This window comes from Triturus cristatus, chromosome 1_1, assembly GCF_964204655.1.
Source record: "Triturus cristatus chromosome 1_1, aTriCri1.1, whole genome shotgun sequence".
Taxonomy (NCBI): Eukaryota; Metazoa; Chordata; class Amphibia; order Caudata; family Salamandridae; genus Triturus; species Triturus cristatus.
Window position 1 is genome coordinate 802,956,110 of NC_140579.1, and position 17,734 is coordinate 802,973,843.

The 17,734-nt window shown below is 49.4% G+C and overlaps 1 protein-coding gene across 5 annotated transcripts in view; it reads left to right on the plus strand.

Annotated features, from left to right (window-relative positions):
• KANSL1 (KAT8 regulatory NSL complex subunit 1) overlaps positions 1-17,734 on the plus strand; it is a 1,694,895-nt gene that overhangs the window by 1,280,887 nt on the left and 396,274 nt on the right. For 3 of the 5 annotated variants that reach the window (XM_085650272.1, XM_085650270.1, XM_085650273.1), the window contains one exon: positions 696-878. The exons of the other annotated variants lie outside the window; for them this stretch is intronic. In XM_085650272.1, the coding sequence (XP_085506398.1) occupies positions 696-878 (183 nt within the window). The remainder of the gene's footprint in view (positions 1-695; positions 879-17,734) is intronic. 5 annotated transcript variants of the gene reach the window in all.

The window sequence follows — 17,734 nt, forward strand, 5'->3', positions numbered from 1 at the left end:
GATAGTACAGAATGTGGTGGCTAGGCTCCTCCTAGGCATTCCTAAATTCCAGTCTGTCTCTTAAGGAAATTCTGAGACTACATTGGCTTCCTGTAAGAAGCCGGATTAAATTAAAAGCCCTCTGTACGGCCTATAAGGTTCTTCATGACACCAGCCCTCTGTTCCTTACACTCCTTCAAATGACAAGCCCCCAGTACACCGCTGCGTTCTGCAGGGGCAAACAAAATGTTGCCACCCAGAACCCGAAAGGCAAACTGGAGTGGCAGAAGCTTTACTACTGGAACTATTAATCTCTGGAATAGTATACCCTGCCGTATAAGAGTCTTGCCCAGTTTGATTTCCTTCAGGAAGGTGTTCAAAACTTGGATGTTTATTAACTAGGGTTCCCATTCTTGCTCAGGAGAAGTCAGTGCCAAGACAACTTTTGGTATACGTGCGCCCAATAAATTTTTATAACATATAAAATGAAGGCAGAACTCTATTGGATGGCATGTCATACAGGGCATTGTACATCAGCAAACTGTAAAAGTTTGTTTCGTTGTAACATGTTGACCCCCAGATCATAGTTTCTTGTTCTCAAGACATTTGTACAGCATGTTAAGATGTAATGTTTTCCAAACTTTATCTGTTTGACTTCTCTTGCCTTCTGCTACACTTAGCTCATATCCCTCCTCCACCGGCTTATCCATTTTCAGAACTGTCTCATCACAAGGTTCAACCAGACAAGTCACCAAGACAGCACTTAGACGATTTAGTGACTGTGTCCAAAGTCGAACGAACACCAGCACTAAGGCCGGAGCGGTCAGTCCCTTCTTCAGCTCACGACCGAAACTTCAGCAAGAAGCGACAGCGGGAGCACTCAGTGGAGAGAAGTGAAGGTAGGAAACAGTGGAATCCCAGCTTCCTGTTCTAGATCTGCTGTACCATCATTTAAACACTTTTATAAAATAGTCTCAATAGCCATTCTTCTCATGTAACTCAATGGGAAACATTATCTACATGGAGAGCCAGCTCCACCAAACTGCAGTAAAACATTGTTTGAAAGACTTGCCCTACTGAAGAATGCTTAACTAGAATATACTGCCTTCTGCTTTTAAAGTTGCTTTAATTCTCCGAATAATAGGTGCAGATGGTAAATTTTACAGTTTTACGCTATTTCAGGTTATATCCCCTCCTTATATAGAAATGGCATGGAAATGGGGGATTATTGGTAGTGGGTGTTTAATCCTTATTCTCCAGTTCATTTGTTTTTCTGTGTAAGTGATACCCGATGAAGGACACAACTATTAGAATAGTTTTGGGGTACCACCGTTTGTGGGTTACCTCCTCGACCCTCTTCTTATCATGCTGACACCCAAAACATTACAACACAGCGTTTTAAAACCTGACTTGTTAGGGGATCTTCATTGATATTCATAAAAACTAAATATATATGCAATTGTAAATATAATTTCTTGAAGAGCATTGTTATAAAAGATTTTGAAAAGCTAAACTCTTTGAAGACCTGTTTTTTATCCCCTTTCCTGGAAAGGAAAAACTGAACAGGTAGACAACCCTGCCTAACGGAGAAAAACCTAGAACAGCTTAGAACTAACTGCAGTGACAGATGGAACTAAGTTGTTCAAGGCATGTGTGCTGTAGATACACATGCTTGACATACTCCTGCCATCTAGTGTTGGGTCCGGATTTTTGCAAGTTGTTTTTCTTCAAAGAAGTCTTTCCCAGTCACAAGGTAATGTGACTCCTCCTTTTGGCGATAGTGCGCATGGGCATTGACTCTATTGTTAGATGGTTTTCTATCCGCCATCAGGTATGGACGTGTATTGCTGCTCTCCCGTTCTAAACCGTTCTTTGGGTTTCCTTCGGTGTGCAAACCACTGCACCCTGGATGGTATTATCGTACGCGTTTCCCTATTCTCCACGTAGCAAATCGATCAGGAAACTCCATCTTCAGTTGTAAATATAGTGGGCGGCCTTTGGGCCTAGTCGCGTCGGTCTAGCCTATTGCCGATGGTACAGACTCCGTTTCAATTTTGTCCTCTGTGCCACTCCACCAACCTACATAATGTTTGTAACTTGTGCCTCTCACCGGAGCACAAGAAGAGGAATATGAGGCTTGTCTGTCGTTCTGATCAAAAAAGACTATGGGATCATCTGGCTGGTAATGAGAAATGCAGCGACAAAGCATCCAACCTTCTCCAGATATCTTCGGAGAAGAATCCGAACATGAATAGGTCAAAGCGACGGTAGAGGAAGACGCCTTCTCTATCCCAGAATCCGATTCCGAGCTGGAAATAGAGTTGGCGTCTGAAGTTCCACCTGGACTGGGTGCCCGGAGTACTAAAGCTTCTTAATCCCACAAACTCTTCGACCAAACATAATGCTTCGGCACCACTCAAATACTAAATTTAAGGACGTTACTGACGTCTTTTAACAGTAGTAAATGTCTAATTTCAAGAGAGGGGTTAACCTCAGCTCCTGGCGACCCTGTGGGTGTGCTAGGAGAAGGTGGACGCTCCTATTCTGCTTTTTACTGCCCGTTCCCTCGCCAAAAAGTGGGGCAAAGACTGGGGCGGGCGCATCTCCACTAATTGGAGCTGCCCATATCGGCATAACACAAGGTGAGAGCCTTTGAGGCTTAGCTGCCAAGTGTTGCTGTTCCTGCTAGGCGTAGGTGAGAAGCACCTCCACCCAGAGCAGGCTTTGTTTGTGGCCTTCAAGAGCACAAAGGCTCTCACCCCATGAGGTCAGAAACCTGTATGGTGGCGGCTGGCTGGCAAGGACTGGTTAATACACTAGAAGTTGGTAGTTTTTCAGGGGGCATCTCTATGATGCCCTCTGACTGCATTTTATAATAAATCCATCACTGGCATCAGTGTGGGTTTATTATGCTGAGGAGATCGATACCAACTTCTCAGTCTTCAGTAAAGCCATCATGGAGCTGTGGAGTTTGTGTTGACAAACGCCCAGCCCATCTACTCAAAACGGCTTCACTGCATTAACGGTATCCAAGAATGGACTCGAAACACTGTTGAAGCATACTGCTTATGCAGCTATGCCCTCACCTGTGGTATAGTGCACCCTGCCTTAGGGCTGAAAGGCCTGCCAGAGGGGTAAATTAAGCAGTGGTGGGTAGGCCTGGCACCCAGGTAGGTGTTCTATGTCAACTCATTTAGTTTAGTCAAAGGCAATGTGTATGTGTTTGGTCCCTTAGGGTGGCACCATACATGCTGCAGCCCTAAGGGACCCTCTCTGGTCACAAGGCCCTTGGTACCACTAGTACCTTTGACAAAGTACTTACATGTGGCACAGAGGTGTGCCAATTGTGGAAGCAATGGTACAGTTTTGGGAAAGAATACAGGTGCTAGGGCCTAGTTAGTAGGGTCCCAGCACACACTCAGTCAAGTTAGCATCCGGTATTTGGCAAAAAGTTAGGGGGTAACCATGCAAAAAGGGGCACTTTCCTACACCCTTACTCCCACCACCCCCAAACGAAAGAGGACAAAACTAACCTTTCCCAAGAGAATCTTCATCTAAGTGGAAGAACCTGGAAAGTCCATCTGCTTTGGCATGGGCTGTCCCAGGTCTGTGTTCCACTGTAAAGTCCAATCCCTGTGGGGAGATGGACTACTTCAATAGTTAGGGGTTTTCACCTATCATTTGCATTAGCCATCTGAGACTTCGGAGGTCAGTTTGGAAAAGGAAGTGAGTTCCAAACAGGGAGGGTCTCTGCTTATTCAGGGACCAAATCTCAGCAAAGGCCACAGCTGTTCCCTGGGGAGTAGCCTCCTGCTTATAAAAGCAGCCGGTTGGTCTTGTCCATCATTGGTCTGGGATAGGACTGCTCCAATCCCTAGCTCACAGGCATCAGTTTGCATAATTAACTGCTTAGAGTAGTCTGGAGCTTTGAGAATGGGTGCTGAGCAAATTGCCTCTTTCAGGGTGCCAAAAGCCATTTGACAACTGTCCTGTTCACTTTCGATGGCATCTTCTTGGAGGTGAATTTTTTGAGCGGTGTCTAAATGGATCCATACACTTTCACAAATCACTTGCAATACCCAGTCAAGCCAAGGGATGCTCTGACTTGTATCTAGGTTGTTTGGATTTTCAGTTATAAAGGTTGCACTTGACCTCCGCCTACAAGATGGCCCAAGTATACAACAATACCCTGCCTGATCTAGCATTTGAATGCCTCGATAGGCCTGCAAAGTGCAGGACCTGTAAAACCTTACCCAGGTGGACCAGTTGATCCTGCTAAGAGGAAGTAAAGACAGCAAAATCATCAAGATATGATTTACTAAAGGTCTCCAACCCGGCAAAGACTTCATTCACCAACCTTTGGAAGGTGGCAGGGGCATTTTTTAAACTAAAGGGCTTACAGTGAACGCATAATGCCCATCGGGTGTGGAGAATGATGTTTTTTCTGTGGCTCCTGGTGCCATGCCAGTCTGCCAGTACCCTGCAGTTAAGTCAAAGGTGCTGAGAAATTTGGCTTCACCTAGCTTATCTATCAGCTCATCAGCCCTGGGTATGAGGTGAGTGTAAGAAAGTGCACTCTCTCTGCATGGTTGCCCCCACCTTTTGCCAAACTGTTAATGTAGTTTGAGTGTGCCCTGGGTTCCTGCCAACCAGGTACTCTGGGCCTATGTTCTTTCCCTAAAACTGCATTAATACAAAAATCAATTGGCACTCTGTGGCCACATGTCAGTCCCTTGTAAATGGTACCCCAGGTACCGAGGGCACTGTGGCCAGGGAAGGCCTCTAAGGGCTGCAGCACTTATTGTGCCACCCTTGAAGGCCCTGTACACACACACACACTGCCATTGCAGGCTGCGTGTTTTAGTGCAAAACAATGTGAAGAGTCGACATGGCACACATGTGCCATGCGTACAGCCCACTGCCCTGGCATAGGTCAGCCACCCCTCTGGCTGGATGCACATCCAGCCAAATGGTCTAAAGGTCGCAAGTTGGACTAGAGTCCATGGTTTAATACTTCTCTGGCTGCAATATGTAAATCTTATAAGAAATACCATTCACACCGTCCGGGCGGCTTACTTCGCTAATCAACTCAAGCTAAGCCGCAACCCGGCCAAGTGCATTTTCAAAATATTCAAGGACCTCAGAGTTAGGAAAAACTCTTCTGCCTCCGTGATTGTCTGACCAACACTGTGAGGACCCGGCGACCTTCTTTGTTAAAGTAAAAACCATCTATAGGTCTTTTCCTTTGGTGCCTCTACCTCCTGTTGCTCCCCACGGACCGCCTCCTTTTCATTCTTTGGAGGTTATTCCCACTATTACGCAGGAAGAGTTCGTACTACTGAGTGGGAAAGTCAAATCTGACTCTCCGGTAGATCCTTTAAAACCAGCCCAGTTTAGGGACTCTTTATCTGTTCTCCTGGCTCCGTTGTGCCAGGTTAATACATCTCTCTCCACAGCTGTGGACCTTGAGCTATGGAAGCAGGCTATGGTGGCTCCTATACTTAAAGAAACCTTTGTTGGACCCAGCTAAACTGGAAAGTTTCCATCCGATATCCCTCCTTCCATGGGTAGCTAAGATCGCTGAGGCTCACGTGAATAACAACTGAACAGGGTTTTTTAATACTAATGGCACCTTGGATCCCTCCCAGATTGGTTTCCGCCCTGGTCACAGTACGGAGACTGACTCCTCCAGACCCATCGTCTGGAGGAGGCGGGTGTTGTAGGCCTAGCTCTGGAATGGTTTAGATCTTTCCTGTCAGGGAGATCATTCCGAGTGACTGACACCGCCCCGCCCCCCCCACCCCTGTTTCTCTCCCGTGTCTATTCCATCGGTCAGGGTGTGCCTCAGGGCTCTGCGTCCCGTACTTTTTCATCTGTACGTCCAACCTCTTGCTTCAGTGGCTAGGAACAAGGGCTCACCATGGTCTCTTACGCTGACGATACGCAGGTGTTGGTGGCCCTCTCTGACAGGATGCTACCAAGTTTAGGAGCGGCCTGGCTGCTGTTGCGGAGTGGATGACCACCAACTGTCTCCAGCTGAACGCTAATAAAATGGAGGTGTTGCTGGTAGGGAAAGACAGGGGACTATGGAGTGAGCAATGGTGGCCCACCACTCTTGGTAGTGCTCCCACCCCTAAGATGGTTGTTAAGAACCTGAGGGTATGGATGGATTCTACCCTCAGTTTCCAGGATCACACTAAGAAAGTGGCCGGCACTTGCTTCTGCCTTCTTCGGGGACTTAGGCCCTTGCTGGGGTTCTATGATCCACCTACCCGTCAGATGATTGTTCAATCGGCCATCTTATCTAGATTGGATTATGCAAGCTCGCTCCTTTTAGGGCCTAATCAAGCTGAGGTTTTACGCTTGCTGCTGCCAGATCCCTGTTGGTGCTCCCGCGTAGCTGCTCTTCTACTGGTGCTATCCGGCGGTTACACTGGTTGCCCATGGCCAAGCGGATTGAATTCAAGGCACTCTGTCTGTCCTTTAAAATCTTGAAGCTTGCGTCTCCCGGGCTTCTGGCCAACCTGTTGGTACCTTATGTTCCTAGATGCCAGCTGCGTTCTCTGGGGTAACATTTGGTTGGGGTCCCCCGAGTGAACCGTCTCCGTGCTGGGGGACGGTCCTTCTGCTGTTTGGCAGCCAAACTATGGAACTCCCTGCCCTTCCAGATTCGTATTTTGGATAGCTTGCTGGCCTTCAGAAAAGCCATTAAAACATACCTCTTCCCCTCGGCTTAGCCCTCCTTCTTTTCCCTTCCCTATGTGCATCATTTTTTTGCGCCGACTTGCCCAGTTTCTTAGCCTCTATGTTCGTCTGCTGTCAGTGCCGGGACGTCTCTTCGCTGAGGCAGCTGTGCGCAATATAAGTCTAGTTAACATTAACATACCAGTGGTGAGGGTACAGGTGCATGAGCCCCTATAGTGTATAAACCAATTCTCAGACATTTTAAGTGCAGTATTGCCATTAAGAGTAGTTGTTGCTAGGAGGTTGTCCTTACAAGCTCCACAGCACCATAATGGCTTTACTGAAAACTGGAAAGATTGGTATCAAACTTCTCAGCATATTAAACCCACACTGATGCCAGTGTGGGTGGGATTTAATGGAAAATGCACTCAGAGGGCATCTTATAGATGCCCCTGAAAAGCGACCCAATTCTGTAGTAGGGGATCTCTGTGTATAGTCATAATCATGTGAATAGTCCCACTCATGTGCTTGTACCCCGGAGCAATCGAAATAGTCTCTTAAGTTGTCCTCTTCTGCAATCCTGCATAGACACTTAGGAGAAAATAAAGACAAATAATGCAGCCTGAAATAAACAAGGCTAATCTGGCCAGTACTTCATCCTGAAGTGAAAAAGGATAGCCAGATAACACTGAAATTTAAACATTTTGTTAAGTTTCACACATAGAGAAACTCCCCTTCACAAAAATCCTTTGTCATGATAGAGAGGAAGGGTTGGACAGACAAGCCCCCATAGGCTGCCATTATGTGTCTGTAAAAGGATACCGTGGCTTTAAGGAACCCTCCAAAGACCCTTGGTATCCCATGATGCACAGCCAAAGGCTAGTTACTTTCACTTCTTTTTTCCGGCTCCTGCTAGCAGGACCCTGGAGCATTGAGCTCTACCTTTAGTGGTACATCTTCAAATATTTGAGCTTTTGTGATAATTTGAGTCTTTCACTCGACGTCTGAGGCCTTTACCTTCCTTTTGCTGTCTTTTTGGGGCAGTTTAGCCACTTCTTGTCAAAATACCATCTCTATTTGACAAGTGCCCAGAATGTGGCTGGAAGCCCAAATCGGACTCTCAGAGGGTTTGTATACTGTCTTCCTTCATCTCATGTTCCTGACTTCTGGGTCGTATGCAAGTCATACTCCAGGAGGATCCTGCGTGACGGGGAGAAGATTCTTCTTCAAGGCCTGGAACAGAGAAGACTACAGGCTGCAGGTGGAACATCTCGGCATGGAGAGAGCCTTTCCTCTTCCACAACCCATGCGTTTGCCTCGAGGGGGCTCCCCAGTCGAAAGAAGGCTCAGAAACGACGCAGGTCCCAGTCGACGTCAAAGGCGACAACGTCAACGCCGAGGCCAGGTATAACTACCATATGCTCCCCGCCGACCCAGGGCTCTGGGTCCAAACGACATTGAAGATCAACGTCGAGGAGAAGGACGTCGAGACCTCGGACAAGGTCGATGTCGAGGACTTAACAGACGACGACACATCATCGCCGTCGATCTGAGTCCAGGAGACATTGGCGCAGGTCGACGTCGAGGGGAAAGTCGACGTCGAGGGGAAAGTCGCGTCGAGGGGAAAGTCGACGTCGAGGGGCCTGTCACCCTCTGTGGTCAGCATCTCCACGTCTGGGAGTTCAAGGTCAAGACGGCGTTGACTTTCACCGTCCAGGGTCACTGCTTCCAGAGCTTCCTCTTCGAGGCCTGCCCACAAGCGGAGGAGGGTGATTCATACTTCAAACTCGGAGTACTCCAGGAACTATTCACCAACCTGGTCACCGGAATCAGCTCGGCCTGTGGCTCCTCGTCAGTCGCCACTGCGACCTAGGATGCCTACTGCTCCTCCTCCATGCCTGCCAATGCCTCCACCACCACCACCTCCGCTTCCTCGGCCGCCGGCTGCTCCACCTGTGCTAGTGGTGCCAAGAAAGCCAAGATCTCGATCCCGGCCGAGACATCGCTCTCGTAGCCGGCACTGGTCTTCAACCAGATCACGTCATCGTCACGAGCGGCCACGTTCCAGGTATACTAGGGACACGGAGCCCTCTAGTGCAGGAAGGTATTCGCCGACTGTCCGATTCCCCACCTCCGAGGGTGTCACCGGTTGATGACATTACCACGTTTCAGGAGGTTCTGGTAAAGGGAGCGGCGAAACTGGGCATTGCACTTTCCGTTACTACACCGTCCAGGTCTGTGATCTTTGAGACACTACAACAGAAGCAAATCTCAAGTCCTCTGCTTCCTCTGGTACCCGGTTTGGAGGAACCAGCGATGGAGTTGTTCCTGACGCCTGCCTCAGTGAAGTCGGCTCCCTCGAGACTTCAAAAGAAATACAGGCCCCCGGACTTGGACCCAGCATTCCTGCGGGTGGATTCCACCTCCGGATTCAGTCATAGTGGTGGCGGCGAAGAAGCAGCATGCTACGGCTCCTTCGACCACAGTTCCACCGGACTAGGAACGCCGTAGACTTGATTCTGCGGGGAGGAAAGTCTGCAGCACTGCAGCCACTTCAATGAAGGCAGCGAGCACAACGGCTCTCTTGGGCCGGTATGACTGCTCCTTGTGGGAGTCTCTCCAACAGTTTGTGGTACTACAACCTAGAGACAAACGCGAGGACTTTCAGGAGGTTCTCAATGAGGGTCTGATGGTCTCCAATCAGATCATCAGTGCGGCTGCGGACACCTCTCTCCTGGCAGGTCATGGATATTGTCATGGTGTGACTCCGCGGTGCCATTCATGGTTGCGTCTCACCTCCCTGAAACCGGAGGCCCAGCAACGTATCGCTAACCTGCCATTCTCGGGTTCCACCCTCTTTGGTTCCCATGCGGACGAGGAAATGGCTAGTCTGAAGACGGAGGTTGAGACCTTCAAGGCTGCTGGCTTGGAGAAGCCGAAGGAACAGCGTACGAGTTTCCGCCCCTACCAACGGCAATACTCTTCCCAACGATTTCAACACAAACAGGGGCGTCAGGCTGGACAACAGCAGCAGCAGTTTCAGCGGCAGCCCTTTGAGATGTCAGAGAGGCAGGGGCAACCAGCAGTCCACATTGGGGAACAAGGGCCCGCTGGTTCTAAGCCCTGAGGGATTAATTCCCCCCCCCTCTACTGTTACCCACTCCGGTGGGGGGGAAGCATTCAAAATTACCTGGCAGAGTGGAGAAAAATAACTCCGGACAATTGGGTGCTGAATATTGTTCGCAGTGGATACTGTCTACGTTTCATCAGTCCTCCATCTATTCCACCAGTTCGTTCACAATACCTGTTGCACGAACTTCAAGTGGAGGCCGATACCCTGTTAAGAAAAAGGGCGATAGAACTGGTTCCTCCTCAAAGGGGAAAAGGTCTATACTCCAGGCTCTTTCTAGTGCGCAAAAAGGACAAAAACGAATTCAGGCCCATTCTCTATTTGTGGCAGGCAAACAAATAGATTCGCAGAGAAAAGTTCTGGATGCTGTCCTTGCACCAGATTTATCCTCGGCTGCATCAAGGGAACTGGCACTGCGCCATAGATCTGCAAGACGCGCACTTCCATGTACCCATTGCAAGGAAGCATCGGAAGTTCCTGCGGTTCCTAGTAGACACCAATCACTACCAATAAACAGTGCTTCCATTCGGCCTGAAGTCTGCTCCCAGGACTTTTTCAAAGTGTATGGCGGTGGTTGCAGCGCACCTGAGGAAGAGCAAGATCTTCGTCTATCAGTACCTGGACGACTGGCTGATCAAAGCCACCACTTTTCAGGAAGCGCAGCTACATTTCTACAGGACGGCTGTTCTGTTGAACCAATTGGGCCTTCACATCAACATGTCAAAGTCTGTCTCGACTCCTGTTCAGTGTCTGCAGTACCTGGGAGCCTCCATCGATACACTCCAGGCAAGCGTGTGTCCTTCGGAGGAGCAACGCTTATCGATGCTTCGGAAGGCTCAGACTCATGTCCGTTCCTTCTGCGACGGTGAGGACGGTGTCCTCTCTCCTAGGTTCGATGGCCTCTTGCATCTTTCTCACTCCACATGCACGCCTACACATGCGGCCTCTGCAGGAATGTCTAGAGGATCAGTGGGACCAAAAACGAGGGAACTGGGAGGATAGGATCCGACTGTCTGAACACTCTGCCCAGTCCCTGAAGTGGTGGTGTTCACCTCACAATCTCAGAGGGATTCCGTTCCACAAAGAGATACCGTCTCAAACCATTGTGACAGATGCGTCTCTCCACGGATGGGGAGCGCATTCGGAACACCTTCAAATACAAGGGACGTGGTCCCAGACGGAGTCCACGTATCACATCAACTTTCTGGAACTCCGAGCAGTTCACTTGGCGCTGAAAGCCTTCCAGCCATCATTCCACACCAGTTCCCTGCTTGTACAGACGGACAACACAACAACAATGTTTTAACTCAACAAGCAGGGGAGCTCAAGATCGCGCACTGTCTTGTGAGGCGCGGACGATCTGGAACTGGCTGCTGGCCAGGGGGCTGACTATCACGGTGACTCATCTGCCAGGTGTGCAGAATGCACAGGCAGACGCGCTCAGCAGGCTCGTTCAAGAAAATCATGAATGGGTCTTAAACGACGAGATGTTAAGGGGCATCTTCGCAAGGTGGGGCACTCCAGACATTGATCTGTTTGCCACCGCAGAAAACCGCAAATGCCGAGACTTCGCCTCCAGGTTTTTCCAACCGGGGATGCTGGGGAATGCACTGTGGATCAACTGGTCGAACAGATTTCTATACGCTTTTCCACCCATTCCCCTGATCCCGGCAATGTTCATCAAACTGTCCCGGTCCAGGGCCAGAATGATCCTCATTGCTCCGGAATGGCTTAGGCAGTGGTGGTTCACCAACCTACTACACCGGTCTCTCCTGCTGCATCTTCGACTTCCGTGTCGGCCGGACCTTCTCACGAAGTTCGGAGGGCAGATGGTGCATCCCAACCTCTCTTTGTTGAGTTTGGTCGCATGGCTCCTGAGCTAGTGCAGTATGGACATTTAAATCTGCCTCAGAACTGCATGGAGGTATTAAAAGAGGCAAAAAGACAGTCTACAAGGACTTCCTATGCATACAAATGGAAGAGATTCTGCATTTGGTGCACGTCTAAGGGTGCAGACCCTACATCCTGCAAGGAGGATGTCATCCTCCCATACTTACTGCATTTGGCTCAATCTGGCCTTAACTTTCATTCCATTAAGGTTCACCTAGCAGCTTTAACTGTGTATAGGAAATGCCCTTCACAAACTTCCTTTTTCCAAATCCCAGTTATCTAAGATTTTCTGGAAGGTTTGAAGAAGGTGTTTCCTCCCATTAGGCGTCCTTCACCTCCGTGGGAGCTTAATGTGGTGCTGTCTAGACTAATGGAAGAGCCTTTTGAGCCTATTCATAAGGCTTCTCTACAGCATCTATCCTGGAAGGCAGCTTTCCTTGTAGCTATAACATCGGCTCGCAGGGTGAGTGAGATCCAAGCTCTTTGTTGCCAAGAGCCCTATACTGTTTCATGCATCTAAAGTTGTCATGAGAACTCACCCAAAGTTTCTTCCTAAGGTGGTGTCCGATTTCCATGTGAATCAAACGATCACGTTGCCCACGTTTTTTCAGCATCCTTGCTCTCCGGCGGAGAGGTCCCTTCATTCCCTCGATGTGAGAAGCATATTGAAATTCTACTTAGATAAGACTAAGGAGATTCGTAGATCGGATCAATTATTTGTTAATTATGGATCGGTCAGGACTGGTTTTGCTACCTCTAAACAGTCCATCTCTAGGTGGATTGTGTCCTGTATTCAACTGTGTTACCAGCAAGCTAACAAGACTCTAGGGGGTGAGCCTAAGGCTCACTCTACCAGAGGTAAAGCTGCTACAGCGGCTTTGCTGGGCAATGTCCTCTTTGCAGACATCTGTAGGGCTGCCACTTGGAAGTCAGTCCATACCTTTGCTAAACACTAGTGCCTGGACTCTAATGCCAGGGCAGATGTTCAGGTTGGGCAGGCTTCGCTGAGAAATGTATTTGCACAGTAGTGGTTCTGTCTGTTTCTTCCACCGCTGGGTTTGGTTTGTGGGGATGGGCTTGCCCTTCTATTCACATGATTGACTATACACAGAGATCCCCTACTACAGAAGGAGTAGTTTCTTACCTGTAACTCCAGTTCTGTAGTCGGGGTATCTGTTATAGTCATAAGAAAACCCGCCCTCCTCCCCGGTGGATGAAACGATAATATCCTGAAGGCTACAGGCCTGGCTTTATACACCTTCAAAAAGAACTGAAAGTAACTAGCCTTTGGCTGTGCATCATGGGATACCGAGGGTCTCTGGAGGGTTCCTTAAAGGTACGGTATCCTTTTACAGACACCTAATGGCAGCCTATGGGGGCTTGTCTGTCCAACCCTTCCTCTCTATCATGACAAAGGATTTTTGTGAAGGGGAGTTTCTCTGTGTGTGTAGGAAGGTGGAATCTGACTACATGGTTGCCCCCACTTTTTTCCTGGTGTTTTGATGGTTTTTGACTAGTCTGGCTGGGATCCTGCTATTCAGGACCCCAGCCTATCTGCTTACTCCCTTAAACGACATGGTGTGCACATTAGGTGCACTAGTGATTGGTTACTGTGGTCCCTTGTGAGCCCCTAGTATATGGTACCTTAGGTACCAAGGGCATAGGTACTTCACAGGCCTACCAGGGGGCTGAAGCATGTATTATGCCACCCCTGGGAAGCAGACTAAATCTGACACCACAGGCCTGCTACTGCAGCCTGGGTGAGGTGGTGCTAACACTCTTCGCTGAGATATAGGTTCACTATATCTCTCCTGCACACACATTTAAACCTATCTGTCACCCCTAAGGCAGGCCCTATCAATCCTGAGGGCAGGGTGTTTGGTTTCCATGTGAGGGGATGCCTCTGCCTGAGCAGGGCCCCTCTGCAGCTCTCAGAGTCCATTCTCTGGGGCTGTTTGTGAATGCTGTCAAACCATATACTCTTAAGTGCATTATAACCTCGCGGTAAATGCTAACTTTGGGATGGCGGCATCAAAACATGTTGTGTTTGGTGTCAAACGCTTTGGAATCATACCCCCACACCAGTAACTGGTGTGGGAGTATGATCCCAACCTTCTAGAGGGATAGACTTGTACCTACTGTGGAAACACAATCCTGAAGAGCCCTGGCATCACAAAATGGATGCCACCAGTCAGACACTGGGCTGCCCTCCTGCTGATGACCGAAACTCGCAGTGGTGGAGGCCCAACAATAGGTATCCTGTCACAGGGAGGTGCGGCCACCTCCCAGACGGGGTTTAGTGTATTGGGGCTGGGTGGGTGCACTCTTAGAGTGCTTTGAAGTCCTGCACTGTGGGAGCAGTAGGCTCCTCTGTGCATATAACAGTTCAAACTGGCTCAGGGGCTACCTGCTCTGGCGCGAAACTGGACAAAGGGAAGTGGGTGTAGCCACCCACTCCCCTGACCCTCCCATAGGTGGGATCATAGAGCTAGTCCCTCCCTTCCTTCTAGTATTAGTTAGGGAACCCTTGCCATTGCAAACTACATAACCCTGGACGACGCAATGAAGAAGAATCCTGGACCTTCGACGTTCCACTACCTCTGGAAGACTGAAGAATCTCCCTTGGAGTCAAGGAGTGACTCCCCTGCTTGGCAGGCACCAAAGCTTTAAATCAACGGTCGCACAATTTCCCGCTCCCGCCGTAGTCCGAAGTCCCTGCAGCCCCGGAAGTGGATTTCCGGACTTCTCCAAGGCCATCGTGAGTCCCCAGCGACGCTGAGGCAAGTGGAACCCACGAGTGACGAGAAACCGCAATACCTGGGTACTGGGTGTGAGAAAGTGGCTCTGTATATACTGTTCCTTAATAGGTACAGGGTGTACAGAGTCCACAGTCCCCCAGGGTTTGACAGAGGTTAAAGTTAGATATAACCTTACTCTCTAAAGTGGTAGCTTGGTCGAGCAGTGAGGCAGTATCAGAGGACAGTGTAAAGCATTTGTTGTACACACTCAGTCAGCAAATGGTCTCACACACTCAATAACTGAACTCTAGGCCAATGGTTTATATATAAAAAATATATGCTTGTTTTATTTTAGAACTAACACTTGGATTTAAAATATACTTTCTCAGCAGGAGATGTTTGATATAAATACTTTTGCAATATGCAATAGACTTTTGTAAACAGTTACAAGTGGTTGCAGTATCAATGGTAATTCAAATTATTTGCAACAGATTACTTTTTAGATTACTTTTGGAATTCCAGGACTGGATCCTAGATTCAGTCCTGGGTCAGTTTTTAGAATCAAGTGATGAAAGTCGACTTTTAAACAATATTTAGCTATTTTAAAAGTTGACACTTAGAAAATATTTCAAAGAAAACAGTCAATGATTCCCTATGGAAGAAAATTCAGGTTACAGGTACAGTATGTTCTCGTTACTTTTGTAATCCAGTACTGGGTGCCTAGACTCAGTACTGGGACCTTTATCCAAAACGGGTAAGTAATTACGTTTTCAGATATTATACGATTTTTGAAGAATATTTAAAGCTTGCAGAAATCGACACTTAGAAGAAATTTCACAGAGAAACAGTCAATGATTTCCTATGGAAGAAAATTGAGTTAAGGGTAAGTACAGTTGTAAGTATTTTTCAGAGTCTGTGCTGGGCACCAAGATCCAGCACTGGGAGCTCACCTAAGAGCAGGTGAGTAATTTCGTTTTCGTTACTCGGCTGATTTTTGGTGAATATTTTAAGATTTGAAAAGTCCACAGAAGAAATTTCAGGAAAAAGCCAGTCAATGTTACCCTATGAGGAAAATAGAGTTTGCGGTTTAAGGGTAGGTACTCGACTGGCAGAGTTGAGGTTCTGGGCATAGACTCGGGGGGTCCCCCAGGGTCAGGTAGGTACAGTTGGTTAACCCTCAGCGGCTCTAGGGCGGCCGGGTGCAGAGAGAGTTAGGCCCAATGTTATCCTATGAGGGATAGGGGGGCCTTGGTTGGTGGCTGCTGACTGGCAAGCCACGCGGCTGTGGGGGCTGGGCTCCTGGTCACTTACTCAGGGCAAGTGGGGAAGTAGGTAGGTGTAGAGGTTGCACTGCCAGGGCCACTCGGGCGGCTGGGTGCAGAGTGCTTTTGAGCCTTCGGGCGCTCAATTGATTTCAATGGGAAATCTCCGGTTTAGAAAAAGACTGCAAGCTCGGGGTTGAGGACTCTTTGGGTGCCACCACAACTTCGAGAGGTAAGTTGGGTAGTTGGAGGATAGGTAGGTACCCCGGGATTGGGCACAGGGGGCCGTGGGGCACCTTGTGCAGGGGTGCCTTTTGGTGTCGGGAAATCTTACCCTCTGTTGATCGCGGTTGGGGGGGCACCTTGTTCTGAGGCTGTAGGCTTCTTCAGGAGTGTCGAGGGAGGTCCTTGGATGCCGGACTCGGGGTCACAGTCGCGGTGGGGTCGTCCTCAGGGTCTTTGTTCACTCCGGCACTGGCTAGGCTTAGCTGGTGCAGAGTGTGCTGGGTTCGCGGTTCCGGGCTGCTGCCAGGGATTAGAGATAGGTTTTGAGTAGAGCCTCTACTCATGGGAGTCCCGGGGGCTTGGAGCCAAAAGGTAGCCAGGTCCTCCGGGGTTGGTGAGGTTGCTGGCCACAAGAGATGCCGGGTTGGGACAGGAGCAGGTTCGAGGGTCGACAGGCCGGTAGGGCTGGTGCCAAAGCAGTTGGTGTCTTCCTCTTTTCTGCAGCTGCAGGGCAGGTCTTCTTTCTTCTTGCTCTTCGTAGTTTTGAATCTGGAATCTGGGGAGGGAAGGTTCAGGGTGCCCCTAAATACTAGATTTAGGGGCGTTACAGGTAGGTGAAGGGCAGAGACCAATGGGTCCCTGTCCTGGGGTGGGTACACCCCCTATCCTGCCTCTCTCCTGTGTGAGGGGGGCAGTAGCCTAGTCCTGATAGGGTAGGGCTCCCCATCTTCAAGATGGCGAGAGCCCGGAGATGTGCTTCACCTCGCCTCCCCCACCTGAGGGGTGGGGTTGGCAGGCTGGCACATCCCCTGTCCTTATTTGGGGTTTCCGTCCAAAGCTTCCCGCCAGAGTGGGGGGTTGCAGGGGCCTGGGGAAGCTCACAGAGGCGGCATGCCATTGAAGCTTCCCCATGCCCATCCTGGGGGAGGATATTTAGCACCTCGCCCAGGATGTGCATTGTTGCAGGCCCAGGAGAGCAGGGGCTCTCCTACCCAGGGGTCCAGCAACATGTCTGCTGGGTAACAGCCTAGGCAGCCTCAGAGCAGACGTGGATTGTAGGTTAGTTTTAAGGGGGCACCTCTAAGATGCCCTCTGGGGTGCTGGGTACATTAAATCCCACACTGGCATCAGTGTGGGTTTAATGTGCTGAGAAGTTTGATACCAAACTTCTCAGTCTTCAGTGTTGCCATCATGGTGCCATCATGGTGCTGTGGAGTTCGTGTTGACGACCTCCCAGCACCATGTACTCTTAAATGGCAGCACTGCACTTACAGTGCTCAGGAATGGACCTGGGCACTGTAGGGGCACAGGGCTCCTGCTTCTGTGCCCACACCATTGGTATAAGGCACCCAGCTAAAGGGGTGACTGATTTATGCCATGGCAGTGTAGGTGATGGGCATGGCACACAGGGATGTGAGCCATGTCGACTTTGTTTTTGTCTTGCACCAAACACTCAGCCTGCAAAGGCAGTGTGTGTGTGTGTGTAAGGGTACAGGGCCTCTAAGGGTGGCACAAGGAGTGCTGCAGCTCTTAGAGGCCTTCCTTGGTCACAAGGCCCTGGGTACCTAGGGTACCATTTACCAGGGGCTGACATGTGGCCAGGGTTTGCAAATTTGGGTTTGGTTTGTTTTAGGGAAGGAACATAGGCCCTGGGCACCTGATTGGCAGGAGTCCAGGGCACACTCAAAGTACATTCAGCAATTCAGCAAAAATTGGGGGCATACCATGCAAGAAAGAGGGCACTTTCTCACACTGGGCACTATTTTCGAGTGCAACCCCTTCACGACGTTCTACGAACTTGTGCATTGGACCACATGTGGGCCAAG